We start from the raw sequence: 17622 nt of genomic DNA on the forward strand, positions 1-17622 counted from the left end.
CAACTGTAGAACAAAACCGCTTTGAAAAAGCAATCTCCCATTCAGTGAACCTTTTGCTTCATACACGAAATATTATTATCGCGAAGTCATTACATCTGCCCGTTGTTTCGGTATTAATATCTCGGGTATTTACTACCCGGGGGAGCAGGGGTCGGCTCCAATTATGTCGCCTGCCACGATTAACCCGGGTATACTTCATTACATGGTGTTTGAGGGTAGAATTACAGTCTTGTGTACACGGCCGATGTCAAAGTCAAAACGCTATATCAATTTTTGTATGCGAGTATTACAAAATGTTACTATATTTTTTCGCCAAGTGGTATCTGGGAACCACACTATCTTGTCGTACAAGGACACGCACTATTGAAACAAAATTTATCTGATCACGGAATCAGTTATTCCAGTTATTCGATGTTAATAGGTAAAATAGATAACATAAAATTAAATTACGGCAATTAGTTTCGTAAAAATTTTGCAAGGATTTATTTCTTTTGCTAATCTAATGATAAGGAAAGTAAATCAGTAAGATTATTAAAATTTATGTTCGAACATAATTTATTACTTATTCACTAACACGTGTCATGTAAAATCTAATTAGGCCAATAAATTATATTGAGTATGTACCTAATCTATTTGTCTTACTTTGAAATCCAAATAAATCCACTTGCACAAATGCAGTCTTTAAAGTAACTTAAATCTATAATAGGATAGTTTCCTAAAAAATTTTTTTTAAATCGTCAATTTTAGTATAAAAAAATATTGGACACGTATATTTTTAATTGTCAATCAAACAAATAATTACAAAGTTATAGTGCGTTGAAGTTCCGCGCGACGTCACTAAGTGCTGCACTTTTACGCACTCACTGACGTCACGGGCCATTTCTTTAGAACTTTGGCACGCTTTATCTCTTTACATTTTCATTAGTTTTAAACAGTGAAAAATACGTGTCGAGTAGTTTTTGATAAGCTAACTGACGGACTAATTAAAACTCTTGCTTTTTTACCCAGGAAACATCCCTATTACCGAGTTTGAAATTAATCAACATAAGAAGATCGCCTAGTTCTTTCCTTCACTCAAAGAGCGAAGCTCTGCCTGGCCTACATAATAGCACATTACAAAATTCCTACTTAAACGCTATTACAGCGACAACCGTGAACAACATCCAAAGCTGATGAGAAAATATGTTGTTAGCAGAGTTATATCCCTCTGTCGTCGGTTCTACGTCATCTGCTTCTGTAGTTGTTTCATCGTCTCCATATGCTTCTGTAGTCGTTTCTTGATCTTCGTATGTTTCTGTAGTGGTTTCTTCATCTTCAGCTGTCTCTGTAGTCGTTTCTTCATCTTCAGCTGTCTCTGTAGTCGTTTCTTCATCATAGGAATCTGTAGTCGTTATTTCATCTTCCGGTGTCTCAGTCGTAGTTGGCTCTGCCTCTGGTTCATTTTCTACTGGTTGTTGAGGTATTGCTTCATAGACGTCATAAATTGCGTCCCAGAAGGCGCCTCTGCTCTCAACTGGAATGCCAGCAACTTGAATGGTGTCACCTATGGAGTAGTGCGGAAACCGGTTGGCACTGGCCACTGGCGGCCATGTCGGCAAGGAAGATTCTGATGGGGTTGGGTTCCTAAAAAATAAGCAGAGTTATCACACCCGATAAAATTATAATTCTATAGAGATTTAAATAAAATTTACGGAGGCTATCAGAAACATGAAACAAACAAGGATATTAGATAGATAGATAGAAAGTATTTATTTGTCTCAAAACGGGTTATTTTATTAGGTATTTAGACTATTCTGTTTTCTCGATATTCATTATAGTCTATTAGAATAAATTATAGGAAGCTCTAGCTAGTTAATGCTACCATGTGAGACTTTGAGTAAAGGTCTTTTTTATTTACGCATTTAATCTAAGGTTAATACCGGTATTTACTGATAAAAGTATGCATTCATCACAAAATGTATAAGTACTGGTAATTTTATTCATTGCCTCACAAATATTATATTTTGTTTTGTTCTGTCACCACCACCTAGATGTTAAATCACCAAGTATCTGTTAAAGTTCTTACCCTGTGCTAATAAAGTTAGATATAATCTCTCTCATCGTTTGTGACATATTAGTCCGATCCTCTGATAAGCTCTCAGGTAATGAGTGGTCTAATAGAATGTCAAATTGATCACAGTGATCAGCGCCTCGATCATCAGCATTCGGTATACTTGTAGATTCATTGTGTGTGAAAGAGTATTCGTATAAATAAATATTATCTTGACCAGCTCCAACTCGCAATGAAACACTACGAAGTATTCCACTTAGGAATAACACATCAGTAAAATAATTAATGTACTGAGAAACAGAAGACTCGCTGATCTCTCCAGGTCCAAAATAAAATTCTTTAACCATATTAGCTACTTCAACTTTTTGTGTTTCGTTTTCGAACTGCAGGTTAGCTGGTAAAAATTGTGAGAAATCTTCATTCATTGCAACGGTCCATTCGTTGAGCTGCATAATTCTGAATAAACCTTCATGTTTAGCATATCCATATATAACTGGTAGATTTTTGAAATTACCACTCTTCAAAACATTTATAGGCGCGTCTTCTAGAAATCTTTGTTGGCCAATATTTGCCTCTACACAAGGTTGGAAAGTAAAGTAAGAATTTTTGGTAGAGGACATGTCCAACAGAGTAGAGCTAAATAGATCGGAAAGAGGTGTTGTTGTGTAAAACTCTGCCAAATCCTCTAAACTGCTCACGTTCGCGTTCGTGAAACCAAGACTTTGAGCATAATCCCTTGCATTTTGGATGGGATTTATTTGTGTTGAAAATGGGTTTATGCTGCAACCACTTTCGGCAATAACCTTGTTAAACAGGCCGTCGGTCATATTGGAGAGCATGAGCAAGTCTACTGATGACCCTCCCGCGCTACAGCCACTTATCGTCACATCGTTAGGGTTGCCTCCGAACCCAGCAATGTTGGTTTGTACCCAGCGCAACAATGCTACCTGATCTTTCATACCAGCATTCCCAGGGGCATCATCTGTGCCAAGGCATAGGAAACCATGGGGTCCGAGGCGGTAATTGAAGGTGACAACGATAATATTAGCGTCACTAGCCAGACCATTAGCTTTATGGAATATGCCTGCTCCTAATAAATAGGCTCCACCGTGAACTAACACCAGAACTGGGAGGTTAGTTTCGTTTGTATTCGGCACGTGTATATTCGCGACTAGACAGTCTTCTTGGAAGTTAAAAGGTGAGTCATCAGGAAAAAGCGCGGAGATGCTCTGAGGGCATAGGATCCCTCGATCAACTGCGGGAAAAACTCCCATGAATATTGAATTTATTGTGTAGGGAGCCTAAAACAGATAAAATAATTAAGTAAGTCGCAATTTTTAGGTATTAAATATTTCTACATTACAAATTGAATTATTCTGATTCATATTATTATCAGCACATTATGTAATACGCTAATTGAATGTGAAAATTTGCAAAGATTTAAATGTGAACTTAAGTTTTATAACTGTCAGATTCTATTTTCGATAGGATACATTTTACTCTCTCACCTTAAACTTGTCTGTACCAGTGGGTGCAAGAGCGTACGGGACATTTAAGAATTCGAACACATCATGGTTGGCCGCTTTGTACCCCCTGATTTGTCCTTGGGTGATGTTCACCACCTTCGACTCCGTTTCCTCAGTTTCCTGACCGGCGCCGGCGGCCACCAACGCACAAACCAACACTACCACCCTCCACATCTTAATTGATTACAATAACGAATTGACTGCAATTATTTCTTTTTATACAATATGATAATGCATAATACAACAGATTAAGATAGCAGTATGAGTTGTAAGAAATTCTTTGGCAGTGGCACCTGCTGAGTAGATAGTAAATTTTGGATAAGATTAAAAATTCTGACAAGTAGGTATTTCGGCGTATTTGGACTATGGGTAATAATATAAAAGCATAGTATTGTGGCATGTAGATCTGGATATATATATACGACTCGGGATTTTTGTATGTTTATTGTTTTATACATTAGTGAGTCGTTATTTGTGTATATTTTCATTTCACCGGAAAAAACATTACATTGTCTCCATAACCGTGGCTGATGACACATATTAATTAATAAGCCTCTGGCTGGTAATATTTTGTGTTCTGGAATTAAAATCTACTGCACTGTCTAAACTATACAAATTAATAACTATACAGGGTGGAATTTTGTAAAGCCACCTGAAGGGAAAGTACTCTATCTAATACAGTACATAGATTAATCAAAGAAAACAAAGAAAACTGCAATTAAATTATTTATTTGTAGGTATATTATAATGTAGGTACATCTGATGATATAGCTGGACCGCTCCTTTAAGAATAAAATGTCGTGTTTGACTGAACATACAACCATAGCAAACATTTTCAGTACTTAAATTTATGGGACAGCTTGTATCTCTAGTATCTAGATACAGTGCGCATGGACGCACAGGGTCAAACACGAACCTCTCAAAGAGCTCTATACAACGCTGTGCGTTCAATTTGCTGCTTCACTTAAGTAAGCATCGTTAGTGAATACGGGCGTTAGTATACAGATGCTTTCCTATTTACTGTTGCTGTTGAATAACAGGTTTTGTCATCCATCTAAGACAAGTTATTTACCGTACATACAAAAGGCTGCTTTTATGTCATTCTACTTATTTTGTAAGCGAACGTTTATAAAGACAAAGAACTTACTTGTGCAACAATACATCGCTTTTGATGTCTTGAGAGTCTGCTATTGGCATCGGATGAGAAATAAAATGTGTTAGGTACCTTTTTTCTGGAAAATATCGTAGCTACCCGTTAAAAGATCTCAGTGTTGAACAACATAGTTATGTGTAGATGAATTCTTAAGATTTTCTGTCTTTATATTCTGCTTAGACTAAAAAGGAATTCGTGTAGGTAGGTAAAGGTTACGTTACTGTGGGTACTAGTAATACTTTCCTTAAATTAAGTTTTTCTTATTCTTATTCTTAAATTGAAATAAGAATATTACAGTTCCTAATTTCAGGTTTTGTGAAGTTCGTTATTTGGCATTGGCAAGTATGTAGGTAAGTATAGGGATTTTTAATTACAGGCACCAGCTGTTCTTGAACAGCCTTTTCTTAAGTTAAAGTTAAGTTATGATTATGACAATCTATATAAAAAGGTAAATATGGTTGAATTAAAATTGCAGGACCTTTCAAATATTGCTTTCACTGACTATAATTATGTTTCTTGTTAATTTCCTGTATGAATTACCAACAAGAAATTAAAATTTCCAATTACTTTCAAATGTTCTAAATTATCATAGGGCAAGCTATATTTGGACTATATTTATTTTGCATGCTCTATTCATTTTAAAGTAAAAGCTGACCGACGACATCATAAAGGTAGCAGGAAGGCGCTGGACGCAGGCCGCTACCAACCGGGCAACATGGAAAGCATTGGGGGAGGCCTATGTCCAGCAGTGGACTTCCTATGGCTGAAATGATGATGATGAAAAAGCTAGATTGAAACCAGATGGTTTGAAAAAATTGTGCTTAGATAAGCACAATTTTTTTTCTTGTGTTAGATTACTTTCATACACAATTTATGGCATACACCATGCTAATTAAAAGCAAGCTCGGTCTAGTTTGATAAATTGCATGCAATGGCAATTTAGACTAGACAGTGCTGTTAGCCCTAGACCTCTAGCAACGGCTAGTGATGCAAGAGTCAGTCTTATTGTGTAAGTCCTAAAGGTTTGTTTTAAATAAAGCTGGTAAAAAGAAAAATGATTTTCTCCTCCACAACATCATCATGTAGGTAATACAAGTAGAAGAAGTATTTGTCTGGCAAGGTTTTTTCGAAATACTTCAATATTAAGGCTGAGTTGCACCACCTAACTTTGACCGTAACTATAACGATAACCGGTGTTTTTTGAATGGAGTTTGACAGATTTTTGACGTTTAAGTCAAAGTAAGATGGTGCAACCCAGCCTAAGTTAATAACACATACGGTATAACCAGAGTAAATACTAATGAATAGGTCATCTTCATAGAAACGCACGGGCGCGGTTTGTATGTGAGCGCGCCAACACGTATGCGGCGCGCACGCACACACTGACAAAATTTTGCGGGGATTAGCGGGGAGCCAGTCGTGGTTGCGCCGAATTTTGTCAGTGTGTGCGAGCGCGCCGCATACGTATATTGGCGCGCTCACATACAAACCGCGCTCGGTGCGTTTCTATGAAGATGACCTACTCATTTGTATTTACTCTGGTATAACACAGCCCAACTAAAAACCAAATCAAGTAACAAGTAGCAGATAAATTATGCTATCGTCTCATGACGTACACGTGGATTAAAACTGATTAATGAGTGATTCATTAAAAATAACGTCATCTATTGTCGGGGAAGAACATAAACTTCATAATTTCCATCCTGGTAATACATAATCAGTAATTTGAAATTTGATAGCAATCAAAATATTTTGGTTTCAACAGAAATCTCATCAAAAGCCATCTCTTCAAAAATCTAGACGATAAACAGCGATATCGATCTCTTTAGAGCAAATAAATTAAAAAATAGTCGGTCATTTAGTATGGTGACCTAATTTTTTTTTGAGAATTAGTATCTATTGGTTCAGTAGGAAAAGTAGGTAATTGTATTTCAGTTCAAGTAAAAGTACTGTGGCTTATCAGGTTTGTTGTAATTTAGTCTACGAGTAATTATTATTATGCTGTCGACTCTACTTTTAATCGCAAAAAAAAAAAGATAACGAAGCCCACAATAAAGAGATTAAAACTACTTTAGTACTCTCCTATTTACGGTATACTGTGTTCACTTCATTGATATACATAATATGTTATGGATACTTTAAGTAGGCATTATGTAATTATACTTTTGCTTTTCACCAAATGCACATTTTCAGACCAAGACCACTCGTTAACTTAACGAATGAAATGATCGTTGTCTGTTTGTTCGAATCGAATCTTTTAACAACTGAGTTAACCTAAGGTTCAAATTCGCCCTGAGTTTTCCAGCGACCGTTAATTTGGATCAGAGAATCTGCTCAATCATCTCTCTCGTAAATCGAGACGTATTTTATATTATTACTTGGGGCCTGCCTTGCCATCACGTTTACGTGTTCCTTAACACAGAAGACTTACGGTCGATATTTGTACGACTTGTCTATTCCCTAAATTGAATATACGCATAAATTTGACAAGACGCAAGATAACGTAGAATGCTACTCTTGCAAAGAGTGAACTCTTCAAAGCGAGGAGATTAAGTCTAATGTCCTACTTCAGCGCTTTCAGGGTTTATTTTTTTATTAGTCAGCCTTTTTCATAAATTCAGCCTCTTCAACCTCAACGTTATTTAGCGATAAAACCACGTTAATTTAAAATATTATTATAAAAACGAGTGTTTGCTTAAAAAATAAACAATAACCGCAAGTAAAAAATGAACCTACGGAAATTCTCTTACAAAACCATAATTTCCTAACTTATTCCATTAACCAAAGTAGTTAGAACCTTTCTTTCCAGGCATTTCGATACAAACCCTCGAAGAATCAGATTTTAGACTTATAGAGACTGGTATAGCGAAACCTCTGATTGCTTTATAGTTCTTCTTCAGCGTTAACTCAGTAATTGTGAGATATGGGAGCGGCGTGGGAGGGTGTTTTTGTAACGTCAATAATCGTCAGCAAAACTTTCAGATTTTTATGCTCTGTCACGTCATATTCGGTCAATATCCCCCAGTACCGCTCCCATATACCCATATACTTCAGGCACTGAATGAGTGTGCTAGAACTTCTTCTTCTTCTTCTTTTCAGCCAAATGACGTCCACTGCTGGACAAAGGCCTCCCCCAAGGTTTTCCACAATGAACGGTCCTGCGCTGCCCGCATCCAGGCTCTTCACGCGACCTTTACCAGATCGTCGGTCCACCTAGTAGGAGGCCTGCCCGTGGTCGCCACTCGAGAACTTTCCTGCCCCAAAGGCCATCGTCTCTACGAGCTATGTGCCCCGCACACTGCCACTTGATTTTAGCAATTCTGCGAGCTATGTCGGTTACTTTGGTTCTCCTGCGCATCTCCTCATTTCTGATTCGATCACGCAGGGAAACTCCGAGCATAGCCCGCTCCATCGCCCTTTGGGTGACCTTGAGCCTTGCTAGAACTAAGTAAAACTAAATAGTAAGACACTGGTCTTAACGCGACGTTTATTAGTGAGTTACATATTGTACTCACGGCTTGACGTTTCGGCTGCTATGCTACAGCCGTGGTCACAAGCAGACTGGCGGCTCGCGGCGTCGTCCGTTCGGGAGGGCTTGAAAATTTTCTTCTTTTACTAATTTAAGATCTCGCAGCAAGAGTTATGGTGAACAACGCTTGTCGCGCGTGACAGATTTGTGTGTTCTGTATTGAATTATTACATTAGTGTGAGTGCGCTTGCCTCAACCTTTGTTGCGCGAGCTGTATTATGTGTACGCTGTCAAATAGTTTACAAATAACCCTGCCTAATCTTGTGGCTAAGCAAATTCACGCAAACCCCTTTATCTCGAATTAATGTCCTCATCAGAACTAGGGTTGACAATCTGTCAGGGAGACATGTTTATGAGGGTCGCATCGCCAGAGACGTCTCTTGATCGTTGGGCTCTAAATAAACATATTAAGCCATATTTACACGTAGTTATATTATATTAGCCTATGCGCAGACCATCGATTTTTCGTCGGCAGATAGTTTAGTCGGGCAGTTGATCAGTATGGGCATGTATGGAAGTGCGCACATTACACCAATTCGATTTGTGCCGATTCTTCATATAATTTAAAATCTGGCACAACTATCGGCCAACTAAAAATCGGTGGTCTGCGCCTAGTCTTACACGCACAATCAATCCTCAACGATATTACTAATATTTTTTTAAAAACATATTTCACCCCCGGTAGCGGAAGTCTGTCATGCGGTTTTTCGTTTCTTAAGTAATTTTATTACGATAAAAGTTCTAAGTAATATAATTTATTCATTTCCCTCGATAACGTGCAAAACAATCCAGTAAGGGATTCTGGGAAGAACAAATCTTATATTACCTCTTAAGAACAAAGAAAAAGTAGTTTAATATTCCATCACTTTTATACTCATAATGGAATAGCACCACCCACTGTCACTTCAATGTTATATCAAGGCATCATCAATCTTAATAAAAATGAATTGCTGTTTGTTAGTCTCGCTAAAACTTGAGAATGGCTGGACCGATTTGGCTGATTTTGGTTTTTGAATAATTGTTGTAGTCCAGGGAAGGTTCGAACGGTGAGAAACATGGGAAAAATAACGATTTGATTTCCACGCGTACGAAGTCGCGGGCACAGCTAGTAAAATACTTATACCTAATTATGCTAAATGACAAAATTTTAAAAACTTTCTACTTATTTGGCTTACCTCTATTTTTTAAAACGTTTTTATAAACTTCAGTTAACTTAATTTGCTATCATCTATACAAGTTATACGTAATTGAAATGACATGAAAAAAAATCATACATTATTGCGACTCTACATATAACTCTTGCGGACAACCCAGGACCGATCGTTGAGGAAATCCTTGGGGAAGCCTTTATCCAGCAGACGGCTTTTAGGTTGAAAAGGAAACCACATTGATAATGTTCACAAGATAGTGAGAATTCGAATTTATCAAACGCTTGAATCTATTCTTGAATGTAATTTCACAATAATTCGTCGGGTATGACTCAGGGCCCAGTTACGTTAATATCATGCAATCGCATCATCGCATCTTGTAGGCACAACCCTACAAGAATCTGCTGCGAAAATTAATAATCTCTCCCAGTATCGTTGTACATCCCAGCTACGCGACATACCACCAATAAATTGTTTTACCACACCTAACACAAAGTCTTGGGTGCGACGAAATCTGTTCAGCGCGTGTCGATAAATATTGATGACCCAGCTCTGTCGCTACGGCCAGCAACGCTATTCCTCATCGTTTACGAGGTTTCTGATCTATCCGTCACTGTCGCTCATGCCGAGATATCGCTTTGCGTGAGAGGGATAAAAACATCCGAGAATTCGGATCGCGTCGTTGGGAGTAGTCCAGAGTCGCCCCGCAGGCGTTGATAGAGTGCCCGTATGAACGAGGCCGTGAGACATTGTGTGTAACAACTCATTTGATGTTACAGCCCTTGAGTCCTTTGACGGCTTGTGGGTAGCTCGAAGAAGTGATAAAGAGGCATGTATAAATTGCCACTGACACTTCAGGGCTTAATACATGAATGAAACTAAAAGATAAGGCTGTATCTTAGTAGGATATCTAATGCTTAGTAATATTAGCTTTAACCCACGACTGCGAATGCGGTCTCCTTAAATATTTTCTGTCAAAGACTTAACCCTCCAACAACATTTAAAAAGACCTGTGTGCTTATCATGAGTTTACGTTACGTGTGCTCGCTAGCGACTGCGTAACAAATGACATTTGAATGTATGACAGATTGGTACAACGCCCTTAGCGGCTACTTTCAAGAACTAAAATCTTCATAGATTTTTTTGACGTATTTACTAGCAAGCACACCTAACAGAAACTCATGGTAAGCACACTGCCCTATGAAGCATACAAACAGCCAAATCGATGGAATCGACAGTTTTTTTTATACAGGGTGAATTATTAAAAAATAATAATCCAAAAATAATAAATACGTAGCGCGTAAAAAACCTAGAATTTAGGGACTTGAAAAAAATTTCAGTTTTCTTCCACAATTATGGACCTATAGAAAAAAACAACAGAATCTTTTCAGTGGACTATCTACCTACCTTGTTGACTACGGAACCTTAAAAGTGACGTATCACCAAATGTATCAATTGAAAGCATACACGTGTCATTCATGTATAAACAAACGTGATGATGAATCATTTGTAATCTTTCTCTAATCGAATAAGTAATGAATCATTAACTTAAAAGCATATCTATTGATTGAGCTACATATTAAATGATTGTGAAAGTTATCTTCAATGAGTCAGAATTTATACAGAGTATAATTCCATTTATAGGTTAACTAGCTTTCGCCCGCGGCTTCACCCGCGTGAAATTTAGTTAGTCACAGATCGTCATAAATTATAGACTATATTATGATAATCTAGTATTACAAATAACTGAAGAAGAGGCGGGGCCTAGCAGCCCGTACTGGTGACGTCAGCGGTGGCGTGATCGTGGCGCGCCGGAGCAGGTTGCTGCCTGTTGCTACGGACGGAGCTCACTTTTCCTTCGGCGCTCGAGAGTGGTGGACGTGTCTTAGGTTGTTAGGAGATCGTAATTTTGTAATTTTAAAATAACGTTTGGAATATAAGTTTTTGTTAGATTTCTTGTTTTCTTTTCTTTTTTTAAAAAAATAGTTTCCCATCTGATTTATAAGATCAGAAGTGGGATAGGCCACGTAGCCTTCCGCTAACGGTGTAAAATTTAACTTTTGTGTGTGCCGCTGAATCATTTTAAACGCTAAAATTTTTAAATTGTGGTGGTGGGTGGATTGTGTGAAATCTTGGAATTTATTATTTGCGTAAGTGTTAATAATTTAGAACGCGTTCATAATGCCTAAACATAAATCCAAGAAAAGAGATCGTAGTTCCAGTCGTGAAAGTAGTTCTTATAACCGTCGTCATAGATCTAGTAAACGGCGTCGCGATAGTTCATACGGACGTCGTGATAGCCCTCGTAACCAATCGTTAGATGTTATTCTCGGAAGACTAAATGCTATTGAGAATAGGCTATCCGTTCCATCGACAATTACGGCAACGACATGTCCACCACGCGAGTGCCAGACGCCACCGCTGCAGCCCATTTCGTCAAGCCAGGCGACGAACTCCACTGCAGTCGAGGTCACGGCGGAGCCAACGCGGGCCAGCGGTCGCGAGTCGAGAAATGAAGGGGACGCAACGGATAGGATTGTTGGCGCGCTATCATCCTTGTTACAAGTAAGATCGAACCATTATTACATTTCAAGTTTTGATCCTAATATCAACGATTTCGATGCTTGGTGTGCAGAGGTGGATCGTGGCCGCGAGGCAAATCGTTGGGACGATCGGGAGTGCCTATCGCGCATAGGTGGTTGCCTTAAAGGCGATGCACGCGCATGGTTAAATGACTGGGTCACGTCCGATCGAACCTGGACTAATTTCAAATTGGAATTTCGGTCACTCTGTCCACGAAGTATCGATGTCGCTAACATTTTATTTGAGACAATGTGTACAAATTCAAAAGGCTTTTCCACTTATGCTGAGTATGCCCGTAAATCATTGTTGCGATTAAATGTTGTTACTGGGTTGTCGGACGATTTAAAATCTGCTATCGTCATAAGAGGCATAAGTGATCCTCAAGTGAAAGCTGCTGCTACAAACGCTAAATTACAACCCAATCAATTGGTCGAGTTTTTATCCGCGTACACTAAACCTAAAACAGATTTTCGAAATACCCACAATCCTACCCGTTCGTCAAATAACGATAACCGTTTTAGCTCGAGACGCGGGACTAATAAATCCGATCTTAAATGTTTTTACTGCGATGGTGTCGGTCACAAGAAAGACTTTTGTCCTAAGAGACAAAAGCCTAATTCAAATAGCACAGTCACAAATGCCTCAAACACAAATAAATCGGCATTGACTTGTACGTTCTGTAAAAAGACAGGGCACTTGGTAGATAACTGTTTTGCGAAGCAACGGTCCGAAACTAATAAGAAAAACGTAAATGAGGTCAATTTTTGCACAAAAATCACGAATGCTTCTCAAACTAACATTATGACTGCCGTTATAGAGAAGGTGCCAGTCGATGTCTTAATCGATAGTGGTTCTGATATTTCACTGATTTCCAGTGCGGTACTTAAACATATCGATTGTAGTATTATACCAACCTATCGAGTCATGCGCGGGATCGGAAGTCAGGAAATAGAATCCACAGGTTACATTACGAAAGTAATCGAATTTCCTGAGATATCTTTAGAAGTCGATTTATTTGTTGTTTCCCCGGACTGCATAAGTGCTCCTATTTTGCTAGGCACAGATATCTTAAATCGTCAGGGTGTAGCTTATATACGTACAAGTGACGTTCAGCGACTAGTAAGGATTGATAATCCCTCTCATGTGCGCCAAATAAGTAGCTTGGATAGTAGTGCGGTGAAAACATCATTAGTAGGCGAGGACAAGAACCGGTTACTTACACTTATCGATCGATATAACAATTCTTTTGTCACGGGAACCGCGACCTCTACTGTTAATACCGGTTGCATGGAAATTAAGCTGAATAGTAACTCGCCAGTGCACTATCGACCTTATAAGCTTTCGGCGGATGAAAAGTTGCGAGTCCGTGAAATAACTAAAGACCTTTTAAGTAAAGGCATTATTCGTGAGTCACAATCAGAGTACGCAAGTCCTATCATACTCGTGAAAAAGAAAGACGGGTCTGATAGGATGTGCATTGATTATCGAGCCCTCAATGCGATTACGGTCAAAGATAGGTTTCCGTTACCTCTCATAGACGATCACATAGACAAGCTTGGCAGTAGTAAGAACTTTACCAGTCTAGACATGGCCACAGGCTTCCACCAAATTCCTATGAGAGCTGATGATGATTCCATTAGTAAAACCGCTTTCGTCACGCCGGAAGGTCATTTTGAGTATCTGAAAATGCCTTACGGTTTGACGAACGCTCCCGTAGTGTATCAGAGGATAATATCAAAGACGTTAAAACCGTTAATAGACACCGGAAAAGTCCTTAATTACATTGATGATGTGTTAATTATGTCCGACACAGTAGATGAGGGTCTCGAAACTCTACATCAGGTCCTTGAGACACTTACAAAAGCAGGGTTTTCGATCAATTTGAAAAAGTGTTCTTTTCTAGAGACCGAAGTAGAATACTTAGGTAGGCTCATAAGTCAGGGTCAGGTACGGCCGAGCCCTAGGAAAGTAGAGGCCTTGGTTAAGTCACCAAAACCGACGAGCGTGAAGCAAGTGCGGCAATTTTTGGGTCTCGCGGGATATTTCCGACGATATATAGCCAACTATGCCGTCAAAACTGCTCCTATTGCAAAATTAACGAAAAAGGGTCACCCATTTATCTGGGGTGACGAGCAAGATGCTGCTCGTGAATACATAGTTGGTTGTTTAACGGAGGAACCGGTGTTAGCAATATTTGACCCGAAGTTGCCCACTGAGTTGCACACAGACGCGAGCGCGATCGGTTTTGGAGCTGTCCTATTACAAGAACATGAGGGTAAACGCAAACGGGTAGTTGGTTACTTCAGTAGGGCCACACATGGCGCAGAGTCTCGATATCATAGTTACGAACTCGAGACTCTCGCGATAGTGAAGGCCTTACAACATTTTCGGCACTATCTTATCGGTATTAACTTTAAGATAGTGACGAACTGTAATTCGCTTAAGTTGACCGAACGTAAAAAAGATCTCTTACCCCGAGTTGCCCGATGGTGGGTCTACTTACAAGACTTTCGGTACACCATCGAGTACAGGAAAGGCGCCCTTATGCAACACGCCGATTTTTTGAGTCGTAACCCGGCTAATGTCTCACACATACGTAGGCCTAACAATTGGGCTCAAATTGCCCAGTCTGCCGATTCTGAAACCCATGAGTTGATGGAGAAGTTGAGAGATGGTCAGATAGATTCCTCCCGCTATGAAATTAAAAACCACCTCTTGTACTATAAATACAGTCCCACTGGCGAGCAATCGCGTTCGTTATGTTTTATACCGAAGGGGCATCGTCTGAGCCTCTTACGTGTATTTCACGATGACCATCAACATATTGGCATTGATAAAACAACCGAATTAATTCTGCGTCATTTTTGGTTCCCCGGTCTGAGGCAATTTGTGAAAAAGTATGTAAACCATTGTGTGGTCTGCCTTTCTCATAAAAAGATTCCCCGTGGACCTCACATGCCCATTGAATCATGGACTAAGCCCGACGTTCCTTTTTCTACCATCCACATGGATGTCCTTGGTCCGCTTCCGGAGTCTGACGGCTTCAAATACATTCTCATAATAATAGACGCCTTTTCAAAGTTCTGTCTTCTGTATTCCATGCGTAGGCAAGACACAGACGAACTTAAGCGTGTTTTTACGAATGCGTTGTCTTTATTTGGTACTCCGACATTGATCGTATCTGATCAAGGTAGAATGTTCGAGGGTTCAGGTTTTCAAACTTGGGCTTTAAATATGGGATGCTCCACACACTTAATCACACCCGGCATGCATTGTGAGAATGGTCAGGTCGAGCGTTATTGCCGAACCGTATTAAACATGCTGCGAGTCGAAGTAAACGTTAAAGGCGTAAGTTGGTCGGAAGCTTTATGGAAAATCCAACTGACGTTAAATATTACCAAGCAAGCTACGACTCAGATGGCACCCCTCAACCTTCTGATCGGGACTGAAGGTACCACTCCCGTACTAAGGTCTCTCATAAGGGATGTGGCTCTTGACGACACACATAACAATCGCGAGGCGATAGTTACTCTCCGAAGGCAAAGGGCGTCAGAACTATTAGCAACAAATCAACGTCAACAAGATGAACGTGTTAACTCGACGCGGCGCGAACCACCTACTTATGCTGTAGGAGACTTTGTTTTTGTGGGTAAAAGTTCACAAAGTTCTGGCAAACTGGATTCCGGCATGCGAGGCCCTTACAAAGTAGTTCGGGACCTCCCACATCATCGCTATGAGTTGGAGCTCATGGCGGGTTCATATGGCAAGCGAACTCAAGCGGCGGCTGAGCATATGGTTCAGTGGCGCGGGGAGTGGACGCCGGAAACGTGTGCAGCCTTCTTCGAGGGTGGTAAGTCTTTTTTTGGCCACGTGCGCTTGCTTTATGGCAGCTACCTATGGCGTGAGCTTTGTGTTGCTTATACCTCGTGCGCTTGCTTAAGGCAGCTACCTATGGCGTGTGTTACTGCGAGTTGTGAGTGATGTTGCACATGTTGATGTGCAACACCATTAGTGACATTGGTTGTCACGGGGCCATAGTATGCGAACTTGGAGCCTATGCTATGGTCAAGGAGTCGTGACATGCGAACTTTTGGTGCCTCTGTCGCGGGGCATAACCATTACATTTAACACCTAATGTTTTAGTTATGCGAGTAGGGATGGTCATAATATGCGAACTTGGTGCCTATGTTATGATCAAGGAGTCGTGACATGCGAACTTTTGGAGCCTCTGTCGCGGGGCATAGCTTCTGCATTAAAATTATAATGCGTTTGTTATGCGAACAGGTGACAGAAATCCGGAATCTGTCATTTGTTATTTAGTTTTGAGATTTATCTGTTCCCAAACTTAGTTAAATTATAGACGTTGTCTATTAAGGCTTTGCTTGTGATGGTTTGAGTGCACGCTTTCTATCATAACGCAAAGTTATCCAAAGCCCTCTTTTTTTCATCTCATTTTCGTTTTACTATGTCGCTCAGAAGTTGTTGCAATTCCAGAGTCTGATGATTCTACCGATGACCTGGGAGGCCAAGAGGATGGTGGCGAAGGACCCTCTCAAGAAGCAGAGGATGGTGGCGAAGGACCCTCTCAAGAAGCAGAGGATGGTGGCGAAGGACCTTCTCAAGAAGCGGTCGGGGACGCCTCGCGGTCAGGAGAGGCCGTATTACAAATAACTGAAGAAGAGGCGGGGCCTAGCAGCCCGTACTGGTGACGTCAGCGGTGGCGTGATCGTGGCGCGCCGGAGCAGGTTGCTGCCTGTTGCTACGGACGGAGCTCACTTTTCCTTCGGCGCTCGAGAGTGGTGGACGTGTCTTAGGTTGTTAGGAGATCGTAATTTTGTAATTTTAAAATAACGTTTGGAATATAAGTTTTTGTTAGATTTCTTGTTTTCTTTTCTTTTTTTAAAAAAAAGTTTCCCATCTGATTTATAAGACTAGGTTATAAACAATAATACTGTAAAGTTTCATCAAAATCCATTCAGTAGTTTTTGCGTGAAAGAGTAACAAACATCCAGACATCCAAACTTTCGCATTTATAATATTAGAAGGATATGATTATAAGCTTTATAAGGCAGGTTAAGAAATGGATGGTCCGTGTATTTGATAAAGATGGCGGGAGGCACCTGGATGCGGGCAGCACAGAACTGGTCGTTGTGGGAATCGTTGGGGGAGGCCTTTGTCATTTGTGGACTTCTGTGACTGGAACGAATGGACTTTTTGAAAATCATTTAATATTAACAAAGACATAAACGGGACACGAGGTGCCTGGATGCGAGCGGCGCAGGATCGGTCTTCGTAGAAATCCTTGGAGGAGGCCTTTGTCCAGCAGTGGACGTCTTTCGGCTGAAACGAAGGAACGAACGAAACGGGATTATTCTCACCGCTGAAACTCCTGTGTAGCCAGGATCTACAGCTTGACTGCCAATAAAAACCCAACCAGTATAGGTCAAGTTTGTTCCGAGGGAAATTTAAAACGGACGAAATTAATCAGAAGAACATAGAAGGAGTTCGAAATTAAGGTTCAACTTCCCGAATAAAGACATAGCAAATAATGTGCTCATCATTATCACCCCAAGGTTGTCCATTACGCAAAACACCACAAAGTACGATCTAGAGATATTTTTTCATGCAGCTGC

The 17622-nt window shown here is 40.1% G+C and overlaps 1 protein-coding gene across 1 annotated transcript; it reads right to left on the minus strand.

The window, feature by feature from the left end:
- Positions 1-537: 537 nt before the first annotated feature.
- Positions 538-3769, minus strand: LOC135088511 (carboxylic ester hydrolase-like). The gene is made up of 3 exons (XM_063983340.1): positions 3559-3769; positions 2066-3351; positions 538-1623 (listed from the first exon to the last, which is right to left on the minus strand). Exons 1-3 carry the CDS (start codon positions 3748-3750, stop codon positions 1125-1127), a joined length of 1977 nt encoding a protein of 658 aa, XP_063839410.1. The 5' UTR covers positions 3751-3769; the 3' UTR covers positions 538-1124.
- Between the last annotated feature and the right edge of the window lie 13853 nt (positions 3770-17622).

Source organism: Ostrinia nubilalis, chromosome 4, assembly GCF_963855985.1.
Source record: "Ostrinia nubilalis chromosome 4, ilOstNubi1.1, whole genome shotgun sequence".
Lineage (NCBI taxonomy): Eukaryota > Metazoa > Arthropoda > Insecta > Lepidoptera > Crambidae > Ostrinia > Ostrinia nubilalis.

Coding starts and splice junctions, on each gene's coding strand:
- LOC135088511 (XM_063983340.1), bottom strand. CDS start 3,750: ATGTGGAGGGTGGTAGTGTTGGTTTGTGCGTTGGTGGCCGCCGGCGCC. Junction 3,352..3,558: donor CTGGTACAGACAAGTTTAAG/GTGAGAGAGTAA, acceptor TATCTGTTTTAG/GCTCCCTACACAATAAATTC. Junction 1,624..2,065: donor TCTAACTTTATTAGCACAGG/GTAAGAACTTTA, acceptor CTTATTTTTTAG/GAACCCAACCCCATCAGAAT.